Raw genomic sequence first — 25278 nt, 5'->3', positions numbered from 1 at the left:
GTTTACTAATTTGAATTAGTGACTGACTTTTTGCTTTTGAATTAGTAAATTTTACTAATAAATAGTAATTTCTACTAATTTTTTAGTAAAATTTACTAATTCAAAAGCAAAAAGTCAGCCACTAATTCAAATTAGTAAACATTTTTACTAATTCAAATTTAGAGAGAGGAATTCAATTATTTAAAAAAATTTTAATAATATTTTTTGAAAGACTTTAATTATTTTTAAAAATTTTAATGACATTCTGTATAATAATTGAATTGTTTTAAATATAATTTTAATAAAATTTTTGGAAAGAATTCAATTATTAATTTTCATAAATAATATACAATTTTCAAAAAAATTCAAGTATTTAAAAGACAATTTTCATAACATTTTTTTAAAAAGATTTTTTTTAAATTCTTCTCAAGAATGCAGTTATTTTAAAAACTTTATTAAAGTTCGGTGACAAAAATTCAATTATTTTCATAAATAATAAAACTCATCGCAGGATTTCAATTATTCTTTGAAAAAATTCAATTATTTAAAAAAAATTGATATAATTTGTTTCTTAAAGTGTAATAATTACTTTCAATATTACATTTCTAGAATAAATTTATTTATTATCAAAAATTTAAATGCACATCTTCGTAAAATTATTTCTGTCTTTAAGATACTTTTGCTACTTTTTTAAAATTAATCATCAAGTACGAAGCCTGTGATTATTTTATTTATGATAAAAATGATCCCAAATTAAAATTGTTGTAAGTTTAACGTTAGTTAATTAGATCTTCAAATAGAGTTGGGGTAAAGTGGAACACCACGGGGCAAATGTGAGTTTTTTATTTTTTCAACCTTTTTAAGAAATTTTTTTTTAATTTTTCGATTTTTTGAGTTGTAAATTTATTGAATGTCAATGTTTTTCTCGTGGTGGCAACCAACGAAATGCAAGTAGACAATGTTGCGAGTTGCTGAAAACCGGTATTGTTACGCCGCGCCGGTAGGTTATATGTATATCCCTCGTGAGGAATTCCTTCGCATATTCTTTCTCTCTTATAGTGCTACCAAAGCAGCACCATTAAGTATTCTATATGACGGAAAATAGGATCTTTAAATCGCTTTTTTTTTCTCTCCAGGAGAATTAAACATTCTTTCCTCGAGCACACAATTAGCAGGATGATCCAATTTCACACGCTCTTTAATTCTCGACCAAAAGAAAAAAAAAACTATCATCTCAAGTCTCAACCTTTTTCATTTTTCTGAGAATATATTTTCCTTCAGTTAACTTTTAACATGCATTGACAAAAAAAAAAAATTAATTAATATTAAACATGTAGAAAGTTGTTCCTACGTTGTACGACAAATCTATATGTTCACCTTAAGATATTTACATTGATTATTATTCGAGTTATTCTAATTTAGTGCTCAGGTATTTAGGCTGAATTTATTTAGAGTTTAGACTGATTAAATAGTTACGTTTTGATAATTATTAGTATAGTGATTTGATGTATATAAATCAATTAAATTATTTTTCATGTTCTTGATTTTTATACTTGAACGAATATAATCACTGTAAAAACAAAGTCTTAAAGTATTTACAGCCTTTTTTTCTTAAATTCAACTAACTTTTAGGCTTAAAATAAAAATCAGGCAATTTTAAATCTTAAAATAAGTTTCTTAATAGGAAAAATTAATTCATTATTTGTTGTAAATTTACAACAATAATAGTGAATGAATTTTTACTATTAAACACAGTTTTCTTGAAGCATTATATTGATACTGAAGTGGATCAAATTGATGCAGAAAATTTGGATCCATTTTTTATTTGATCCACATTTTTTATATCAATTCGTTGCAATTTGATACTTTTCAGTTACCAATTAGTTGTTTTAGTCGAAATCAGGCTTAAAACAAGACTTATTTTACACAGTGAAAGAATAAAATATATCTTATTATCTTCAGTCCACTTTTGACTAAAATCATTTACAAAAAAACACAGTGAACTGAAAAGTATCAAATTGCAACGAATTGATACCAAAAATATAGATCAAATAAAAAATTGATCCAAATTTCTGGCATCAATTTGATACTTTCAAGAAAACTGTGAACGTTTAGAACTATTAAGATGTAGACGCTTTTAGATTTTTTTCTCTAAATAATAAACACGTAAATGCAAATAAAATTATAGATGATGATTCTTAAATTGAACAATAAGTTTATAGAAATGCTTTTTACAAAAGAGAGAAGAGAAATTGAATTAGAAAATTTGCAATTGGAACAGTAATTTGTATACAATCTGATATTTATCTAAAATGTTTGCATTGCTTTTTTCCTTAATGTGCGATAAGGCTAAACTTCCATTTCCTTATGGTTTATTTTCTATACATTTATCTATTGCAAAACAATAGGAGCACAATATATTTCTCATATATGTTAGACACTAGTGGGATTTATCAGCATTAATACATCGATTATAATACAGGAGAAAAGAGAGGGAGGGAGAGAGAGAGATTTCATCTTTATGCGAGAGACAGCAAGAATGCGGAATCAAAACGTTTAGACTTGTGTCACTGATACTGAAAAGAATTACGCTTTAATCAACTTCTATACGCGCGCTCATAATGATATATTATCATACATACAATAGCTGGAAAAAAAAATTATATTCTCACACAAATAATCAAATTACAAATTCAGTTATAAATTATAATGCAGATCTGCCAAATTCGATATTTAGATTTTAATCAAGTTGATGCCATCAATGTTTATCGACGAAAACAATTTTTTAATGAGTATATTAATTTAGTTTATTTATTTTTTAAATAAACTAATAATAATAATAAAACCAATTCTAAAAAAATTATATACTTATTTATTAATTATGTACGAATGTTTGAATTTATTAATTTATAGTTATATATTTTAATAAATAATTATATATTATTCAAAGATAACGCAATAATATTGCTATAAAAATATATCTGACGTGCTCCGAAGAAACGTACCTAATAAGCTAATAAGTTGCAACAAATTTTAGGTTATGATTTTTTATTGCTTTGAAGGAAAAAAATCAATTATTTGAAAAGATTTTTATCAAATTCTTCGCAAGAATTCAATTATTTTTATAAATAATAAAATTCTTCTCAGAAATTCAATTATTTTTATAAATAATAAAATTCTTCTTAGAAATTCAATTATTTTTAAAAATTTTAATACAATTTTAAATAAGTTTTTTGAAAAATACAATTATTTTTAAAAATTTTATTAAAAATTTGGACCAAAGGCCACAATTAACAAACAGTATTTGACAAAAATTAAGGTTCTTGAAAAAAATACCAAAATTAAAACTCTTCGCAAGAATTCAATTATTGTTATGAGTTATAAAATACTTTGTAAAAATACAATTATTTCAATACCTGTATACAACTTGAATAAAATTTAATTATTTTTATCAAGTTTAACAACATTTTTTAATAGAATTCAATTATTTTTTAAAATTTTGATAAATTCATTAGAAAAATTCAATTATTTTCAGTACATTTTTTATTAAATTCATTGCACGGACATAAAATTTTCTTTGAAACAATTGAATTTTTATTTCTACAAATTTTTTTTATTTACTATTTTTATTTATATTTTCATAAATAATAGAATTTTGAATGAAATTAAATTATTTTATCAATTTAATTCAATTTCAATTATATGTAATACTATTGTAAATAAACTATTCGTAGAAAACAAATATTTATGAAAATTTTATAAAAAATCTTCAAAAGAAGAAAAATTTGGAATAAAGTTCTTTATAAGAATATTCAAATAAATAAATTTTAAGAAATATTCAATTGTTAAATACATTATTTATTTTTGTATTTAAACAATTAAATTCTCATACACTGAACAAAAATTTATTTGATTCAAATAACCAAATTCTTGACTATTATCAATTAAATATTTACTTGAATCAAATAATTTTTATTTGAGTCAATTAAATATTATATTCTTCAAATACTGGAATTATTGGTTCAAATAGCATTTCATTGATTGAAATAAAAATTTTTTGATTCAAGTAAATATTTATTTGATAATAGACAAGTAATTGGTTATTTGAATCAAATAAATTTTTTTTCCGTGTAGAATTTTCTAATAAGAATTGATTTAAAATTGACATTCAGTTGAAATTTTAGATAATGATTAAATTCATTCAAGAAATGTAATTGAAAATATATTGACAATAATTATTGCACTCTAAGAAACAAATTATATCGAATTTTTTTAAATAATTGCATTCTTGAGAAGAATTTTCTAAAAAATTTTATGAAAATTATGTTTTAAATAATTAAATTTCTTTAAAAATTTATTAAAATTGAATTCTTTAAAAAAATTTAATTAAAATTAAATTGAAACTAATTCAATTATTATAAAGAATTTCATTAACATTTTTTAGAATAATTGAATTCTTTCAAAGAATTTTATTAAAATTTTTAAGAATAGTTGCATTTTTCGCGCTATTCACTCAAAATTGTATTAAAAATAAATGAAATCCTGCGATAAGTTTTAATATTTATAAAAATAATTGAATTCTTGCAACGATTATTATTAAAATTTTGAAAAATAATTGAATTCCTGAGATGTATTTGATTATTAATAAAAATAATATAATTCTTGCGAAGAATTTTATTATTTATAAAAATAATTAATTTCTTGCGAAGAATTTTATAAAAAAGTATTTAAATAATTTATTTTTTTCGATATCCATTAGGAAAATTCTGTTTTAAATAATTGAATTCCGATAAAAATTTTTTTATTTATGAAAATAATTGAATGTTTGCGAAGAATTTTATAAAACATTTTTTTATAATTATTCAATTCTTTTAAAGAATTTTTCTTTCCCAATTGGGAAATTTTTTATTTAAATAGTAGATATTAAAAATCACTGAATTTGGAAAAATTTGTGAAAATTATTGAATCGTTTTAAAGAATTTTTATTAAAAGTTTTTGAATTTTTTCCAATAACATTATTAAAATTAAATAATAGAGTTGAAGTTATCGATCACCACGAATATTGTTATATTTTTTTAACCTGACTTGGGATGATCGATAACTTCAACTCTATTATTAAAATTTGCCGAGTGATAGCTTCAATCATTAAATATTATTAAAATTTTTTTAAATAATTTTTTTATTTCAACTGTTAAAAAATTGAAAGTAGTGTAAATTCTCAAACATGAAAAAAGAAGATTTTAGTAGATGAGTGCCAGGCCTGATAACTTCAATATAATTTGCTTCTTAGGAATCTCTTTCTTCGAAGTTCGTCACATATAAAAATTGGAAGATTTTTTTTCATATTTTTACAATAATTGTTGTGTATTCCCTTAAACGTAATATTCTAACACATTAAACAAATTGTTTTCGTTGTAGACTTGAACTTCGTTAGTTAGTATTAATAAATCTTAAAAACGATCATTAAAATGTTCAATTCATTGATAGGGGACCATTGATAAACTACGTTACCAATTTAGGGGAATAAGGGGGTCAAAAAAGTAGGAAAAGTTGGTAACGTAGTTTATGGAGATCCCTAATAACAATGAGATCTCTTAAATTGAATCAGTGAAATTTTCACTGCAGACGAATCAGTGACTTACTTCTGGTTACCTAATCAGTCAAATTTCACTGATTTGCTGTGAAAATTACTTCAAATCAGTGAAATTTGATTGATTAGGTGCCCAGAAGTATAAGTCACTGATTCGTATGCAGTGATAATTTCACTGACTCAATTTAAGAGAGTGGATAAGAAAATTCTCTGATTTAGACATTAATATTTTTGATTTCTAAAATTGTGGGATCCTAGGTGGAAAAGTTAAAGTTACTTAACGTTAGCTAATGATATTAAGTGTTAGACTAACGTTAATCTAACGACATTTTTTGGTCACTAATGTTAGCCTAACGTTAGTTAACAAATGATATTAACGTTAGACTAACGTTAGGCCAACGTTAATTTAACGACATTTTCTGGTCACTAACGTTAGTCTAACGTTACTATCATTAGCTAACCACAGTTTTTCTAAGGCTATCAAATTGAGACAAAAAATGTATCAAAATAGTTGCGAAGCAACGTTTTGATACATTTTTTGTCTCAATTTGGTATCCTTAGAAAAAACTGTGACGTTAACTAACGTTAACTTTTCCACCTGAGATAGTTTCTAAGGTTGTGTCAATGAATTGAACATATTCTTAAATACAGCTTCGAGAAAGAAACTTTAGTACCTATTCGGATTCAGTATATAAGAGTGAAAGAGACAGGGAGCAAAGAAGACAGGAAGGAAGAAAGAATAAGAAAGAAGAAGGGTGAGGACGACTGTTCGCATCAACCTCTTGAGTAGCAAGGAAGAAGGGAAGAAAGAGAGAGAGGAATATAACCCCCCAGTGTATATAGTGGGACATAAAGAGAGCGCTTGAAGTTTGTGCCACGCGAATGAAAATAAACCAGTGACTATATACAAGTTACAGTGAACCGGTTCATACTGTCGTGGTGTGCGGAGTCCTTGGCGAAGCTGGTAATCGGGCCGGGACGTCTACGACGACGACGTCTACGATCGAGTCGTCGTCGTCGTCGTGGTCGTCGGTTTTCTTCTTGTTACGATCGGATACCACCATCACCACCTCTGGCCATTCTGATACCCTCCTGATATTAAAAAAAAACAAAAAAATAGAAGGACACACGTGAGAATTGAACGCGTCATTCTCCACAAGATCAGGATGTCGCTCACGTGCAGAGTCCAGTATTTGAACGATGTGGATCCCTTTGCTTACGCGAGTTCCTATCCTGAACCAGCCAGACCGCCAGTGCACACCTTCAGCGCGACCTTGCCTCTCATCAACCAGCTCGCTGCAGTTCATCGACTCTTGCGAGCACCTCACAGGGTAAGATGTCCTTCATTTCGTTTAAATTAAGCGCCACGTTGTTAGTTGTAACGAATAAAAAAAAAAAAAAAAGAATCGCCACTCTTCACCCATGAAAGTGAATCTTTTTACATTCGCCGAGACTTTATAGCTTCACAATAGTGAAGTGTCTTTCCTCCTAATCTTTCTAAATCTGATTCCTCACCTTTTATTTTTAAACTTATTCTATGTTAATGTATATTTGTTTTCTTCTTTTTCCCTCTTTTGATAATTAGAAAAATTTACCATTTCCTTTGGTAAACATGTTCCATTCGACCGCATTCAGACTAAGATTTATTATTTATCCCAAAAGTCTGTTTTTTGGGTCTGAATTTAAAATACCAGTTTTACGACATTTTTTTTAAACTTTGCTCTTCATCTTTCGTACTGATTTTTGTGCTCCCTCTTTCAGAATCTGCAAGAAAATTCTAGTTTAGGTCCCAAACAAAGAACTGGTTATAAGTTTTTGAGACTCAAAATTATCGACCTCTAAATAAAAAAAGGATTTAAAACAAATGAACACAATTATCAAGTGTGTGTTTGTGTTGTGTTCAGAACACAACACAATTTGAATATTGAAATTATGTTGTGTTCAAAAAATTGAAATGTGTTGTGTTCTGAATACAAACAGATTTCAATAGTAAATTGAATGTGAAAACAAATGTGTTTTTTCGAACACAAACACATTTCGATTTTTTTAATTGTGCTGTGTTCTGAACACAACACAATTTCAATATTCGAATTTTGTTCTGAACACAACACAAACGTTTGGTAACTGTTCCTGGTTTAAAATTTTAATTTCTTGAAAACATTTCGTATTTATATAACTATAAAGTTAACCAAAATTTTTCTAAAAAAAAATTGTGTTTAAAAACAGTTTAATTTTTTACTTAAAAAAAAGATGGACTCGTAAAACTGGAAGCTTAAATTAAAGCCAAAAAATTTGGCCTTTGGGACTAAGCGGCTTAATATCTAATTTCCATAGACAGTCGATTTTGATACACATATAAAATATATATTGAGTTTATAACCAGAATATGTTGATTTAAAAAAACCCTACCGCCTCATCAGCATTAATCTTGAAGCATTATTTTGAAATACGAAAAACCATATTATTTAATGTAATTTATCAAAGTTAAATTGTAACGGTATATTTATTCACAACGATTCGGTTGAGTTAGTCTGATAATGAGGATCGTGTTACATGAACAATACCTATAGGCATTCCCATAAAGATGCAAACACTCAGAAACTATCGGACTCTATTATGGCAGCTATTTTCTCAAGGTTCGAAAGGATTCCTTTTATCGAAGGTTACCAAGGAGACCGATCTAACCTAACTTGACCCTGCGTAGCGTGAAGTTCCCGCTTCTTCCCGGATGCAAAGAGATCAAAATGAGACTTTCGTCGCCGTGTAGCACCTTCGTTTCTTATTTAGCATCGCATTTATATACAATGTTAGGCGAGATAACTTGCTGGTGAGGAGGACCAGTACACGAACTTGAAATTACTGTGTGTATGTAGAGGAAAAAAATTAGTTACATATATATATATATATATATATATATATATATATATATATATACTCATTCTCGTGCGACCGGTAGTTGTTGGTTCCTTTGTTCGCCCCTTTGTAAAACAGCTTCATAGTCTCTTCTAATGTCACACACATTATCGTGTACACATCATTTACCAACACTTGAGGCAAATTTTTTTATTTCTTCATTAGCAAAATGAATAGTAACCTCTACGCTGAGGGTCGAAAACAATTTTTGTCCCTAAACCGAAAAGATTCAAACAATTTTCTCCAAAGATTTTAGTTTAAAACAACGGTCTGAAAAAATTTTTAACTCCTTACTCTCCAAATTTTAATTGGTAATATAAAAATGTTTACTAATTTGAATTAGTGACTGACTTTTTGCTTTTGAGTTAGTAAATTTGACTAAAAAATTGGTAACACTTACTATTTATTAGTAAAATTCACTAATTCAATTAAGCAAAAAGTCAGTCACTAATTCAAATTAGTAAACACTGTAAAAAATTTTTACTCGATAAATAAAATTTTTTAAATTGACAAATATTTTTTTATTTGTCTTTTTTGTATTTTGAATTTTCTATATATGTGTTGAATTGCATTTCACATTTCAAGTCATGTTTTTATCAAAAACAATTTATCTGAGAATGCATCCTCGTCTCAGATAACTCCTTATCAGTGCATTGGTGCGAAATTCATATCAAGCTTAGCTTGAATTTCAGTACTGCAACTTCATTAATCAGTACTGATGTTTTCAAATAGTCAGCTTTTATAATCATGCGAATTTTACACTGTGTGAAAAAAGAAAATATGGTGTTAAATATATTTTTTTATTCTCTATTCCTTTTATTTTTAAATTGCTTTTAGAGTCTAGTTCTTAAAAACTTACTGGTTTTGGCCTTTCCTCACACTTTTACCGAACTAGGTTCAGTAAAATCTCATAGCAATAAATGTTCACCGAGTAAATTTATTTATTTTAGCATAAAATGTTATATTTTCTATCTTCAAAATGTATCCTACTATCTGGAATTTCGAAATTTACAGAAATTGGTAAACTTATCCTATTTTGTATAAAAACAAAATTCATTTTTGTAAAGAAGGATAATTAAAGATCCTAAATTCAGGCATAAAATTCTTCGCAAAAATTCAATTGTTTTCTTAAATAAAAAAATTTTTACATGCAGGAATTCAATTATTATTTAAAACAGAATTTTCCTACTATTTTTCGAAAAAAATTGATTATTTAAATAGATTTTTATAAAATTCTTTGCATGAATTCAATTATTTTTATAAATAATAAAGTTTTTCTCAGGAATTCAATTGTTTTTAAAAATTTTAATAATAATCAAGAATTCAATTATTTTTATACAATTTTAAATGAATTCCGTAAAAAATGCAAAGACTATTCTTACAAATTTTTAATAAAATTCTTTGAAAGACTTCAATAATTTCAAATCATTTTAATGAAATTATTTATAATAATTGAATTGTTTTCAATATAATTTTAATAACATTTTTTGAAAGAATTCAATTATTCTCATAAATATTAAACAATTTTCAAAGAAATTCAATTATTTAAAACACAATTTTCATAACATTTTTGCAAAAAGTCATTTCTTTAAAAAGATTTTTTTAAAATTTTTCTCAAGAATGCAATTATTTTAAGAACTTTATTAAAATTCGGAAAACATAAATTCAATTCAATTATTTTTTAAAATTTTAATAATAATCGTAGCAAGAATTCAATTGTTTTTATAAATTTTAAAACTCATCGCAGGATTTCAATTACTCTTAATGCAATTTTAAATTAATTGCTCGAAAAAAGCAAAGATTATTCTTAAAAATTTAAATGAAATTCTTTGAAAGAATTTAATTATTTAAACAAATTTTATTAAAATTCTTTGAAAGAATTCAATTATTTAAAAAAATTTAAATAAAATTCTTTGAAAGAATTCAATTATTTAAACAAATTTTAATAAAATTCTTTATAATAATTTATTGAATTGTTTTAATCTAATTTTAATAAAAGTTTCTGAAAGAATTCAATTATTTTGATAAATAATATTAAATTTTCAAAGAAATTCAATTACATATTTAAAACACAATTTTCATAAGATTTTCTGAAAAAACTGAAAAAAGTAATTTCTATAAAGAGATTTTTTTTAAATTCTTCTCAAGAATGCAATTAGTTAAAAAATTTTATTAAAGTTCGGTGAATAAAATTCAATTCTTTTCATAAATAATAAAACTCATTGTAGGATTTCTATTATTTTTAATATAATTTTAAATTAATTCCGCTAAAAAATATACAATTATTTTTAAAAATTTAAATAAAATTCAATTATTATATTATTATTACATTCAATTATTTTCATAAATAAAAAAATTTTCACAGGAATTCAATTATTTAAAACAGAATTTTCTTAATATTTTTCGGAAAAAATTTAAATAGATTTTTATAAACTTCTTTACAATAATTCAATTATTTTTTATAAATAATAAAATTATTCTCAGCAATTCAATTATTTTTTGAAATTTTAATAATAATCGTTGCAAAAATTCAATTATTTTTATAAATATTAAAACTCATCGCAGGATTTCAATTTAAGGATTTCAATTTAAGAAATATTTAATTTTTCAGATAAATTATTTATTATTTAAATAATTGAATTCTCATAGAACTTTCTAATAAGAATTGATTTAGAATTGAATAAAATAAAATGATTAAAGTTTTGAATAATTTTATTTATAAATTTCAAGAAAAAACTTATTTATTATTTATTATTATAAAAAATTGAGTTTCTGTATTTAAATATAGTTGAATTCTAGAAGAACTTTCGGAAAATTAGTTAAAATAATTGATTTAAAGATGAAGATTATTTGAAAATTGTGGAAAATAATTGAATTCAGGAAGAGTTATTTATAATTGTAATGTTTAGAAATTATTTTAAATTCATTAATTTTACTCAATTTTCCGTAAAATTTCATTTTTTTCTGTAGAAAGAATTTTGTCAGGGGGAATAATTTTAATGTCAGTAAAATTGTTATAGGGAAATGTCAGGGAGATTTATTTATAAACTGAAACTTGTGACCACCCTGTAAATATTCTCCTTGTCAATTTCTCTCAGCATAAATGTTAAATTTTCTATATTAAAAAAGTATTCTATTGTCTGGAATTTCGAAATTTACAGAAATTGCTTCACTTATCTTACTGGTATATAAAAGCAAAAATTATGTTTGTGGAGAAGGAAAATTAAAGAACCTAATTATAAAAAACTTGATATAAATTCAAAGTTAATATACAAACAAATATTATAAAAATTTCACCAAGTATTTTATTATAAAAGTATATAAAAGTCATGAAACAGATAATATTGGCGTTCCTGAGTTAAATAAAATTTGATACCGAATCCAATTGCAACCGAGTCGACACAAACGAAATGAGAGCGAACCACCGGTTGGCAGCGAAAGGAAAAAAAAAGGTTTCAAGAACAGGGGTCCAAAATTTAAGGGGAAACTGACTCGTTCCCAAGATAACCGGTACGTGCATTGGTTTGCCGTATGTATGTGTATATGTACATACATACATTTATATTTATATATATATATATATATATATATATATCGATGGGCATATAATCTGAGATCCATAAATGTATACTTTTTATCCCTATGGTAGAACGCTTGCACTCGTCGCTTATAATACCGTTAGTTGAATCAGAAAAGCATTGCCGGTGCCGAATTGAAACGATTCCTTGTGCGAAATTTCAGACAAATCCCTTTTAAACAGTGCTCAATTTATCATTCAATAGTATGTTGTGTGTCCAATGGGGTCGTCCTGAAAAAGTGAAAGTTACCATATATATATATTGTTTACGACATACATTTGTATAACGTTTCCCCGAAATAAATTTTATGGATAATCGTCTTTGGTATCGAATTTACTTTTTAAAGTTATCTCCAAGCGGTGTTTGAATTCGTTATTATCAAATATCGCATATTATCAGGCGCCTATTTTCGGCCCTTAATTTTAATCACCAAAATGAACAATCGTGGTAACTATAGGACTTGATTTTTTTTATTTTAAGTTAGGGGATGTTTTCGTCAAAGACTTCTGATTTGTGAGGTGAAAAAGAGAAAGAATTTCCTTACTTTAAAGAAGAATTTCTATTTTAACGCATTTAACGCATTAAACTTGAAACTTGTTTCTAGAATCACTGAATTTGGAATTTAGATTAGATATAAAAAGTTCAGTAGGGTGGATGAATTTAATAAAAATTCATTGTTATTTACTTTGAAAGTTGTTACTCTAACATTATACATTTGTCTGAGCAGCACTGGCAGAGTAACTAACAGGCATGAACTTCTTTGTGTTGCTTATGCTTTTGAATGTGACGGCTAGCTGCGCCTACTCTCAAGACACCTCGAAAGTGTCCAGTTTCATTCACAAAAGGCCACGGTTTGCCTAGCATTGCTCTTACCGCACAGCGCCGCGTCTCGTTATAAGAAAGTCACGGTTAACCAGATATGTGAATGTCCAATATATACGATACATATAAATACTCCGACTGAACCCTAATAATTTACTGCCAACTAGCAATTTATTTTTTATCGCGCTTATTGCCATTAATAGTTTCTTTAATGAAGTAATTAACTCCTTGAATATCCACAAGCAACTCGTTAATTGTTAACAACTACTTGTTGTTCGAAAACTATAATTTTACCAGTTCAAATCGAAGTCTATAGTCTGCAACTGCAAAAAAAATTATGTTCTTACAACTTCTTATGAAACAATAGTGTTACACTTCTGTTAACAACTAATAATAAATTTAGCTATCTTTACTGCAAACAGAATAGTATCTTCAAAGTGACAACAAAGTTAGTTAAAACATCTTATATTAGGATGTTCCTGCTCTCTAAATTTGAATTGGTAAAAATGTCTACTAATTTGAATTAGTGACAGACTTTTTGCTTTTGAATTAGTCAATTTTACTAAAAAATTAGTAGAACTTACTATTTATTAGTAAAATAAATTGAATTATTTACTAATTCATAAGCAAAAAGTCAGTTATTAATTCGAATTAGTAAACATTTTTACTAATTCAAATTTAGAGAGTGGTCTAAACAACTTAATATAAGATGTTTTAAGTTGAAGACATTTTTAAGATCTTTGGCGCGAAAAACTGATGGAAAATAAATTTTTACTTACAATATTGGGAATTAAGTTTGATCATCAGTCGAAGCTAAGCTTCTTCAAGGTTGTCACAGGTCAGGGAATTCAGGGAAAAGTCAGGAAAAGTAGAATTGGTCAGGGAAATCAGAGAAAAGTTAGGAATTTTTATTAAAAGTACTGGAAAAAATTAAGTATTTAGAATTTATACGAAAATAGTAAAATTCAATTCATTACAAGAATTCAATTATTTTCCAAATTCAATAAAATTCAAGGCAAAAATTCAATTATTTTCAAAAACTTTAATAAAATTCAAGGAAAAATTTCAATTATTTTCAAATTTTTTTTAAAAATTCTCGTCAACATTTGAATTATCTTTATAAATAGCAAAATTCTTTATTGTCGAAATTCAATTATATTCGGGAATTTTTATTAAATTCATTGCAAAATTAAATTACTTTTATAAATAACGATATTCGTCACAAGAATTCAATTATTTTCAAAAATAATATAATTCAAATATTTTTAAAAATTTTAATAAAATTCAAAGCAAAATTTGAATTATTTTCATAAATAATAGTATTCATCACAAGAATTCAATTATTTTCAAAATTAATAAAATTCAATTTTTTTTAAAAATTTTAATAAAATTCAATGATTTTCAATATTCTACTATTTTAATTAAATTTTTCTAAAGGAATTCGATTATTAAATAAAAATTCTGATAAAATTCTACACGAATATTCAATTATTTTTCAAAAAAATAAATATTTCACAGGGTATTTAAAATAGAATTTTTATAAGTTTTATTGAAAAAATTAAATATTTTAAAATTTGGCATTAAATTCTTCGCAGTAATTTAATTATTTTAATAAATTTTAAAATTATTTTAAGGCATTTAATTATTTTCATAAATAACAATAGTCATCACACGAATTAAATTATTTTTAAAAGTAATAAAATTAAATTATTTTCAAAAATTTTAACAAAATTCAAGGCAAAATTTCAATTATTTTCATAAATTATAGTATTCATCATAAGAATTAAATTATTAAATAAAAATTTTGATAAAATTCTACACGATCATTCAATTATTTTTGAAAAAGAAATAAAAATTTCACAGGAATTAAATTATTTAAAACAGAATTTTCATAAATTTTTTTTGAAAAAATCGAATATTTTAAAATTTGGCATTAAATTTTTCGCAGTAATTCAATTATTTCTATAAATTTTAAAATTCTTGTCAGGGATTTAATTATTTTCATAAATAATAAAATGATTCGAAGGAAGTCAATTATTTTCATAAATAACAAAATATTCTTCACAAGAATATTCAATTATTTTTAAAATAAATAAAATTGAATTATTATCAAAAATTTTAATAAAATTCATTTGCAAAATTTCAATAATTTTCAAAAAATTTTTCTTAATTCAATAATTTGTCTATCTATTATTTTAATAAAATTTTCCAAAGAATTCAATTATTTAAAAACAATTTTGACAAAATTCTACATGAAAATTCAATTATTTTCAAAATAATGAAAATTTCACAGGAATTCAATTATTAATTGAATTTTCATAAATTTTTTCAAAAAATCAATTGTTTGCAACTTTTTTTATAAAATTTTCCGCAATAATTCAATTAATTTCATAAATAATAAAACTTATTGCAAAATTTCAATTATTTTTAATACAATTTTAATCGAATTTCTCGAAAAATGTAATTATTCTTAAAAATTTTATTGAAATTTGTCGAAAGAATTCAATTATTTAAAAATTGATTGTTAAAATTCTTTATGAGAATTCAATTTTGAGAAACATTCAATTATTTAATAAATTATTCATTTTTGTACGTTAATAATTGAATTCTCGTAGAATTTTCTTCTACAAAAATTGATTTTAAAAATTAATTTCATTAAACTTTTAGATAATACTTGAATTTTTGAGAATTTACTAATAATTGCATTTTTAGAAATATTAATTGAATTTGTAATTGTATTGTAAATGTTTCAAATTTAAATTTTTGAAAATCAGAATTTTTTATACTTTTAATTAAAAATTCTATGGAACTAATTTTCTTCAAAAAGCTTAAGCTAAATTTTTTAAAATTATTTCAAGTTTTTATTTTTTAATGTATATTTAATTCAAGAATTTCCGAATAATTGAAATTTTACGTAAAATTGAATTGTAAGCAAATGGATTTAAAAATTCTCAAAGAAAAACTTTTTCGAAAATTATTAAAAATAATTGATTTAAAGAAGAATTTTATTTTAAAATTGTAGAAAATAATAATTTAATTAAAATGATGAGAAATATTTTAAAGAAGTTACAGCAACAATATTCTTATAATATAAAATAATGATTTTATCACTCGGTCATCTTTAATTAATTATAAAACATGAAGAAATCGAGCACTTCGGGTCGAAGACTCGAAGTGATCAATTTCTTCATGTTTTACAATAATATTTTTATCGGTTATTGAATTTCGAAATGTTTGAATTTGAAATTTTTGAAAATCATAATTTCTATGGGAAAATAATAATTAAATATTTATTTCACTGATAACTTAAAAGTATATCAAATTGCAACGAATTGATACCAAAAATGTGGATTAAATGAAAAATTGATCCAAATTTTTGGCACCAATTTGATCTACTTTAGTATCAATTTGATATTTTCCAGAAAACTGGGTTAAAAATGAAGTTATTTGTGTTTTTGAATAATTTTACAATTAAGGAAATTAATAAATAAAATGTAATTACACATTTTTTTTGATTATCTAATAATTTTTAAAATGAATCAGAATATTCTTTAGAGTCTGGGAAAAAGTGAAAATTTTGTCTGGAGATCAGGGAAATGTTAGGGAAAAACAAAATTAAATTTTGATTGATCCCCCACTCTGCCTATTATTGCCTTTTATTCAAGTTGCTTTATTTACCTGGAGAGTATATACACAGAAAGTGGAACTCATCGTTTCCGTTCATGCAAAGGAGTTCACAAAGAATCTGCGAAAAACGATGTAAAGAGTCAACTGAAGCATAAAGACAGAAGTTCATAGAGCCATAACCCACGGGCTCTCTTGAGATCAGTAGAGCATATCGCGGTAGTGAATTGTTTGAAATCATTGTCCTTGATTCGTGTGTTCGAATAAACGATCATTTAATTGAAAATTAATTCATCAAAATTTCCACGTGTATTATTTTTATTTCTCATGATGCGCTCCGTTAATGATGAACTTTTCTATAGATGACATTTAAAAGAGAATGTCTTTCAATATGATTTACTATGTAAATACTTAACTTAAATGGCAATCTTAATTATTTAAACTATATAGCCTGGGACTATTGTTGCAACAAATTTAACACTCATTTTTTCGAGAATTACTATTCACGTACCCTAACAAGAGTAATCTCATACTTAGAGAAAGAATCCTCTTCTAACATCCTCTCACAATTTTTCTTATAAAACAAAAGTATATGCAATTATTTCTAAAAATTCACGCTATAATGTTTTTGATATTCAATTATTGTCTAAAATTTTGACTGAAATTAAATTTTATATAAATTTTTATTAGAAAATTCTAAGAGAATTCAATTATTTAAATACAAAAATAAATAATTTATTGAATAATTTAATGTTTCTTAAAATTCAATTTTTATACATAATTCTATCAATAAATTTTTAAATAATTCAATTCTTTCGAAGAATTTTAATAAAATTTTATAAGAATAATTACATTTTTCGAGAAATTCAATTAATTTTTTTTTTAATAATTGAATTCTGTTGGACAATTTTATTAAAATAGCAGGGCTCGGATTGTGAGACTTTTTCGACTTTTTTCGACTTTTCTAAGAAAATGCGACTTTTTTCGACTTTTTTGTGAAAAAATGCGACTAATCGACTTTTTTTGACTTTTTTTTAGTAAAATGCGAATTAAATTAAATTTTTTTTTTAAATTTAAAGGAAAAAGTTTGAGTCAAAAAATGTTCTGTTACATTTATTTACAAATTTTTTGAAAACATCAATAACTTTTTTTTTAAAAAAATATTTAATTATTATTTTTCCATAGGAATTAAAATTCTTCAAAAGATTCAAACTCAAACATTTTTCAAATTAATCAACTTTAAAAAAATTGTTATTAAACAAGAAGAAATCGATCACTCCGAGTCTTCGACTCGGAGCAATCGATGTCTTCATGTTTTATAATAATTAAAGATGACCGAGTAATAAAATCATTAATTTATATTAAACTTCATAAAAAAAAAATTTTTTTAATTATTTTTTATGCAAATAATTGAATTATTGGGAAGAAATTTATAAAACATTAGTAAGTAATTGAATATTGCAGAAGAGTGTTGATAGTTACAAAGATAATTGAAATTTTGAAGAGAATTAAAAAAATTTTTTGACAATTATTGAATTTCTGTAAAGAATTTTTTTACTATTGAAGATAATTGAATTTTGCAAAAAATTTTATCAGAACTTTTGAAAATAATTAAATTTCCAGGATGAATTGTATTATTTATGAAGATAATAAAAATTTTAAGGAGAAATTTAAAAAAAAAATTTGAAAATAATTTAATTTCTGCGAAGAATTTCATTACTTTTGAAAATAATTGAATTTATAGGATAAATTATATTATTTAAAAAGATAATTAAAAATTTGACAAGAATTTTATTAAAATTCTTTGCAAATAATTGAATTTTAGAAAAGAATTTTATTACTTTTGAAAATAATTGGATTCATTTGATTAATTCTATTAATTTTGACAAATAATTGAATTTCTGTGGAGAATTTTATTAAAAGTTATGAAAATAAATGAATTCTTGCAAAGATTTTTATTAATATTTAAAAAAAATTAATTTCCCGTAAAAAATTCAATTGAATATTGAAAATAATTGAATTTTTGCAAAGAATTTTATTTAAATTCCTTAAAATAATTAAACTTTCGCGAAAAAAATTTTCTATTAAAAACAATTCAATTCTTATCATTAATTTAATTAAAATTTTTCAAAATAATTGAATTTCTTGAGAAGAATTTTAGTAATAATTAAAAATAATTGAATTCTTACGATAAATTTGATGAATTTTCGAAAATAATTGATGTCATGCGAAGAGTTCAATTATTTTTGGAAAATAATTCAATTCCTGTGAAGAATTTTATTAATTTATTAAAAAAAATACTGTCAAGAATTTAAAAGTTTTTAAAAATAATTGAATTCTGGTCAAGAATTTTATTAATTTAAAAAAATAATTGAATTCCTGTGAATAATTTTATTAATTTTGGCAGATAATTGAATTTCTGCGTAAAATTTTTTTAAACGTTTTGAAAATAATTGAATTATTACAAATATTTTTATTAATATTTGAAAATAGTTGAATTCATAAGAAGAATTTTATTTGAAATTTGTGAAAATAATTGAATTTTTGCGAAGAATTTTATTACTTTTGAAGATAATTGAATTTCTGCAAAGAATTTTATTACTTTTGAAAATAATTGAATTTTAGAGAAGAATTTTATTATTTATAAAGATAATTGAAACTTTGACAAGAAATTCATTAAAATTTTTGTTAAATAATTGAATTTCGGAGATGAATTTTATTATTTATAAAAATAATTTACATTTTAAAGAGAATTTTTAAAAAAATGTTAAAAATACCTAATTAAAATTTTGCTATGAATTTTATTTAATTTTTAATGTATCTGTCGTCGAGAAATGTGGTTTTTTTTACAATTTTGACAATTTCGTGTTTTCTTTTTGTCGTTTTTTCTAAAATTTCATGCGACTTTTTTCAGACTTTTTTGGAAATTTTATGCGACTTTTTGTGACTTTTGTTGTAAATTTATGCGACTAAAGCGACTTTTTTGAGTCTTAAAGACGATCCGAGCCCTGAAATAGTAAATATTGAAAATCATTAAATTATGAAGCATTTTCGAAAAACTCAATTGACTTACTTTCGTTAATTTCTTTTCAAACGAAAGTCCACAATATTGCTACGTCGAATTTTTAACAGTTCTGGGAATTCAATTATTAATCGAAATCTACTTAGTGCAATCGTAGGCTCATCACTTTGACACGACCTAATTTTTAAATCAATCTTCCTATTGTACTTAACACCATTTGTCTTATTTATTGCTTCTTCGATGTATTTTTATGTTTCGAAGAATAGAGTAATAAATAATTTTCAACCTCTCAACTATTGATAAAAAGTGTCAAGAAAAAAAATTTTCCCCAAATTCTAAGATTCTTTTTTCTTGAAGAAGCATTTGGATGGAATCGCATTCAATAAAATGAACTTCGTACCGTGTTGAATCTTTGCCTTGAAAATATATTTTGTATATGTATACGTATACGGACAAAGAAATTGTAACAATGTTTGAAACGGAGATGAAATGAAAGCGAGCATAAAGAAAACGATTATGGATCGGCTTTTATATATATGATGAGGATAACCCAACTGACACTGGCATTTAAACTCGGGACGACAATTTTATTATCCCTGACGTCAATGCTAACTGTATCATTCGACGTTTCATTGGTTGCAGTTATTGTTTTTATTTATCGGCACTCTGTGATCAACTCTGCATCGTAAATAAATAATCATTCAACTAGAATGGAATTATCGTCTATTTTTTGTTTCCATACGATCTAATTTGTTATTTCTTACTGTGTCGATCGGAAAAAAAAACAATGTCACTATTCTTCTCTTTGATAAAATTCTTCTTTTTCTTTTTCTTCTTTATAAAATATGTGATTGATGTACTAAACCCAGAGAATATTTCCTTAATCACTAGACAACCTGATCACAGCACAAAAGTTTATACCTAAATCAAAAAAATACTAATTTATTAATTTATTTTGAACAAACTCTATTTAGAATAACCCAAAAATGATTTATAAATTTATATAAATAATTATATAAATAAAAAAAATAATTTATACAATAAAGAAAAATTGGATTCAAACATAATTTTTTTTTCTGAGTGTGTACATATTTTCTCTGTGGATGCTGACCATAATCCAAGTGAAATTGATGATATAAGATAAATGCAATTAATTAAGATCGATTGTTCTCTTTCTCTCGATTATTGTCACTTTTGTAGCAAAATTGTACATCACAGAGGATTATTCTGTCTGTTACAATGAAAATGATTAGTTCTAGCGTGTTTCCTCGTTAATGTGTTTGTGTATCTGATTGAATCTTCTTCCGGGATATTCTCTGAATATTATCAACAACTGCCTTCTGACAGTACAGAGAGAAAGGAAGAAAAGAAAGGATGAATTAACTTGACACGTAAATTTGCATACTCCTACTACAAATCCAGTGCACGATGCTCGTTGATTTAAAATTTAGATCAGATCAAAAATTCCGTCACTTCTTTTCGAAGAGTTGTGATAAAAGTATCTAATCTTTACTAAAGTGCCTTTAAAATATACTGTCTTAATTTTCAAATGATTTTTTTTTACGAAAAACAAATTTAACTTTCAAAAGAAAGTGGTTATTATTAAGATATTAACCACCAAAGAATAAAAATATTTTGTATTCAAATGGCATATACTTTTCAATTATGTCCAACATTTAAAAAATATTCTTGTCGACATTTCAATGAACTTTATAAATTCAGGGTGGCCGCTGGACCGGAAAACCGGGAAATGACAGTGAATTTTGATCTTGACCGGGATTTTGGAATTTTTTTTTTAAACGCACACATTACTTTGTGAGAAAAAAAAAGAAATATTTATTTTAAGACTTAGGTATTAACTATATTTCATTAAAAAAAGATTGAATGATCTTCTATAAAATCTATTTATATTTTGTCAGAGAATTTTATAAAAAGTACTATAAAAATATTCAATTTCTAGAATTTAGAAGAAAATTATGAATTTTGTTGTCCAACGTAACAGACTTAGAAAAAGAAAATATTAAATTTAATTTTAAATTCTTTCTATTTCTAACAATAATTAAACATAATATAATTTTAATTAAATTTTTGTCCAAAAAATTTCAAAGAGAAAAAATTTCACATCCTATAAAATAGTGAAAAGTAAATCAATTTAAAAATTTTTTTGCAATAATATTATAACAAAACAAATAAGAATTATTAAAAATTTGAACTAATTGGATCAAAAGTGATACGAAATTTATAAAAATTAATTTTTGAATAATAAATAAAGTAAATAAAAATAAATAAAATTTCTTTTCTTAAAAAATAAATTTTAAAAAACCGTATTTTTCATTAATATCAATTAGTTTTTTTACAATTATTAATAAGCAAATTTTTCTATATTTTAGAATGTTAAATTAATATTACTAATATTATTATAGATTGAATTTTAAAAAATTTCAAATTGAAGTTTTAGAAAAATGGAATTTTAAAAGATTTTCTTTGATAAATTTTACATCCGTTTTCATTTATTTTGTTGTAATAAATTTTACGAGGCCTTATACGGCCTTATACTTTAAAAGATTTTAATTAAAAATTCTGAATAAGTTAGTTTTTAAAAATATTTTTATTCACATTTTTTCAAATTAGTTATGTTTTTAAATATGTAATATTTAATTGAAAAATTTTCAAATTATTCAAAATTTCATGAAATTGTCTTGTAAACAAGTGGATTTTAGAAATATTTTAGTTATTTCTAGAATATAATTGAATTGAAATTTTGAAAATAATTTTTAATAAGTTACAGTAGCAATTCTTAAAAATTATTCAAATTTAAAGGATTTGAAATTTGAATTTTTTTTAAAATTTGAATACCCACTATATGGAAAAATAATGGATAATAATTAAATATTTATTTCAAAAAATCTATTTAAGTTCAAAATTATTTTTAGAGTAAACTAAAATATTTTTAGGGTTTGGGAAAAAGTCAAAGTTTTGTCTAAAAATCAGGAAATTCTTTCAATCTTTCATGGAATAATTTATTTTCAGAGTTATTATTTATGACCGGGAATGTACCGGGAAATGACCGTGAATTTTTTTTTACAAAAAAAGTGTCCACCCTGTAAATAAAAAAATTCTTATCCAAAATTCAAATATTTTCAAAAATTCCAATAAAATTCTTGTCAAAATTTCAATTATTTTCAAAAATTTTCCACAATTCAATGATTTTCAATTTCTACTATTTTAATAAAATTTCCCATAAGAATTTTTCTGAAATTCAATTATCTTTATAAAGAATAAAATTTTTCTGAAAAATTCAATTATTTTCCATTATTTTAATAAAAATTTTAATTATTTTCAAAAATAGGATTTATAAAATTCTTGGCAAGATTTCAATTATTTACAAAATTTTTCCATAAAAATTTTCAAAAACTTTAATTATCTTATAAATAATAAAATTATTCTCTGAAATTCAAATATTTTCAAAAATTTTAATAAAATTCCTGGCAAAAATTCAATTACATTTTTCTTAGGGATTCAATTAATTTAATTAATAAAATTTATAGCAGAATTTCTCGAAAAAAGTAATTATTCCTAAAAATTTAATAAAATTCTTCGTAAAAGTTCAATTATCTAAAAAAATGATAATGTTCCTGAATGAGAATTGAATTTTAAGAAACATTAAATTATTCAATAAATTATTCATTTTTGTATTTAAATAATTGAATTCTAGTAGAATTTTTTAATAAAAATTTATTTAGAAATGAATTTTAGTTAAAATCTTAGATAATAATTGAATATTAAAAATAATATAGCGTGAATTTTTAGAAATAATTGAATTTTGAAATTACATTTCTACTAGTTTAATAAAATTTTCCAAAAGAATTCAATTATTTAAAAAAACTTTTAATAAAATTCTACTGAAACATTTAATTATTTTCATAAAATAATAATTTCACAGGAATTCAATTATTTGAAATTTTTTTCTATAAATTTCCTCGCAATAATTCAATTATTTTCATAAATAATAAAATTTTTACAAGATTCAATTATTCTGGTAAAATTATTTTTGTATTTAAAATTTAAATAATTGAATTCTAGCAGAATTTTCTAATAAAAATTGATTTAGAAATGAATTTCAGTTAAAATTTTAGATAATAATTGAATATTAAAAGCAATATAGCGTGAATTTTAAACAATAATTGAATTTTGAAATTAATTTTTTTTAAAAAGTTTAATTGCTGTTTTTTTTTAAATTATTTGAAGCTTTAATTTTCTAACATTTATTTTAATTGAAGAATTTACGAATAATTGAAATTTCGTTAACTTGTATATTATTAAACAAATGCGGATTTGGAAATTGTCAAAGTACTTTTTCGAAAATTATTCAAAATAATTTAATTTGAAAAAGAATCTTAGTTGAAAATTTGTGAAAATAATAATTGAATTGAAATTATGAAAATAATTTTGAAGACGTACAATATTCTTATAATGTAAAATAATGATTTTATCGCTGTGCCATCGTTAATTATTATAAAATATGAAGAAATCGATCGCTCCGAGTCGAAGACTCGGATTTATCTATATCTTCATGTTTTATAGTTATGAAAAATTTTAATTTTTAGTTTTATGTAAAATTTTCTTTTAATTGACTCGGACTGTTTTTTTGTCACTAATTGGTCCGTAAATGGTTCGTAATTTTTCATTTTTAGTCCGCAAAAGTTCGCTTTTTTAAATACTTTCTCACTCGAACTGTTTTTTTGTCACTAATTGATCCGTAAATGGTTCGTAATTTTTCATTTTTGGTCCGTAAAGTCCGCATTTTTAAATACTTTCTCACTGGTTCGAGTCCTGTAATCTATAAAAGACTGATCAACGTTTCTAAAATTTTAGTTTATTTTTTATCTTCTTTTTGTGAATTTTATATGAAATATGATAAATAGTCTATGATAAATATATCATGGACTATTTATCATATATATTTCATAAAATTTCCACATTTAATAAATCAATTGATGAATAAAACTCGGTGTGATAATTTGAAATTCTTTATAATTGACGATCGTGGGGGGAAATATGAGTTTTAATTAAGAAATAAGATAAATAGTATACAGGTCGTTGAAGTGAATTTCTTGGCAGAGTTTCGCTTACATCAGAAAGTGATTTATTTCTACAGTCCTTTTGAGATCCTTCCTTGCACTTATGTGCTTGTTTATGGTGATCGATGCATTACGTTGGCGTTTGGTTCACACATACACACTAACTCACAAACACTGAACCTTCTAGAAGTTTTGTATTCAGGTCACCTGGTTAGCCGCCTTCCGGCGTTGCAAATGCACAATATAAGGATCAATCCTAAAATCAGTGACTATATTCATACACAAAGGATTTAGTTACTTTACCGTTGGAATTATTTATTCAAACGAATATTTAGGTAAATAGGTAAAACCTAATTTATTTAGGTAATTATTATAACCTCAACCCGAGCTAAAATTTTCCTGGAACACGAAATTAATTTAAGTGACCGACCTAAAAGATATTTGAAATTTTCCTAGAATTTTCTGAAAATTGACCTGGAGAAATTAAAAATTTTAAATCAGATATTTTGTACCATAGGAAATCCTGCAACATTTTTTTTTTATGAATCATTATAGATATTAGAAAATTTATTTATTTATTCAAAAATAAATGAATTTTTGCTTGAAAAGGTTCTTTCTTCTCATTAAGTCTGATGTATGCGTAATATAAAGACAGGATTGGTCAAACTC

General features: G+C 23.7%; 1 protein-coding gene across 6 annotated transcripts in view; it reads left to right on the top strand.

The window, feature by feature from the left end:
* The window catches only part of LOC122499947 (FH1/FH2 domain-containing protein 3), a 207183-nt gene that overhangs the window by 25380 nt on the left and 156525 nt on the right, over positions 1–25278 (top strand). For 2 of the 6 annotated variants that reach the window (XM_043609059.1, XM_043608972.1), the window contains exon 2: positions 6221–6900. The exons of 2 other annotated variants lie outside the window; for them this stretch is intronic. In XM_043609059.1, coding sequence (XP_043464994.1) covers positions 6736–6900 — 165 coding nt within the window. In that variant the 5' untranslated portion in view covers positions 6221–6735. Of the gene's footprint in view, positions 1–6176; positions 6901–25278 lie in introns of all 6 variants that reach the window. 2 more of the 6 variants (XM_043608814.1, XM_043608738.1) reach the window with 2 other exon arrangements.

The sequence above is a fragment of the Leptopilina heterotoma genome, unplaced genomic scaffold (genome assembly GCF_015476425.1).
Source record: "Leptopilina heterotoma isolate Lh14 unplaced genomic scaffold, ASM1547642v1 Lhet_0, whole genome shotgun sequence".
Classification (NCBI taxonomy): domain Eukaryota; kingdom Metazoa; phylum Arthropoda; class Insecta; order Hymenoptera; family Figitidae; genus Leptopilina; species Leptopilina heterotoma.
This window is presented reverse-complemented; position numbering and strand designations above follow the sequence as displayed.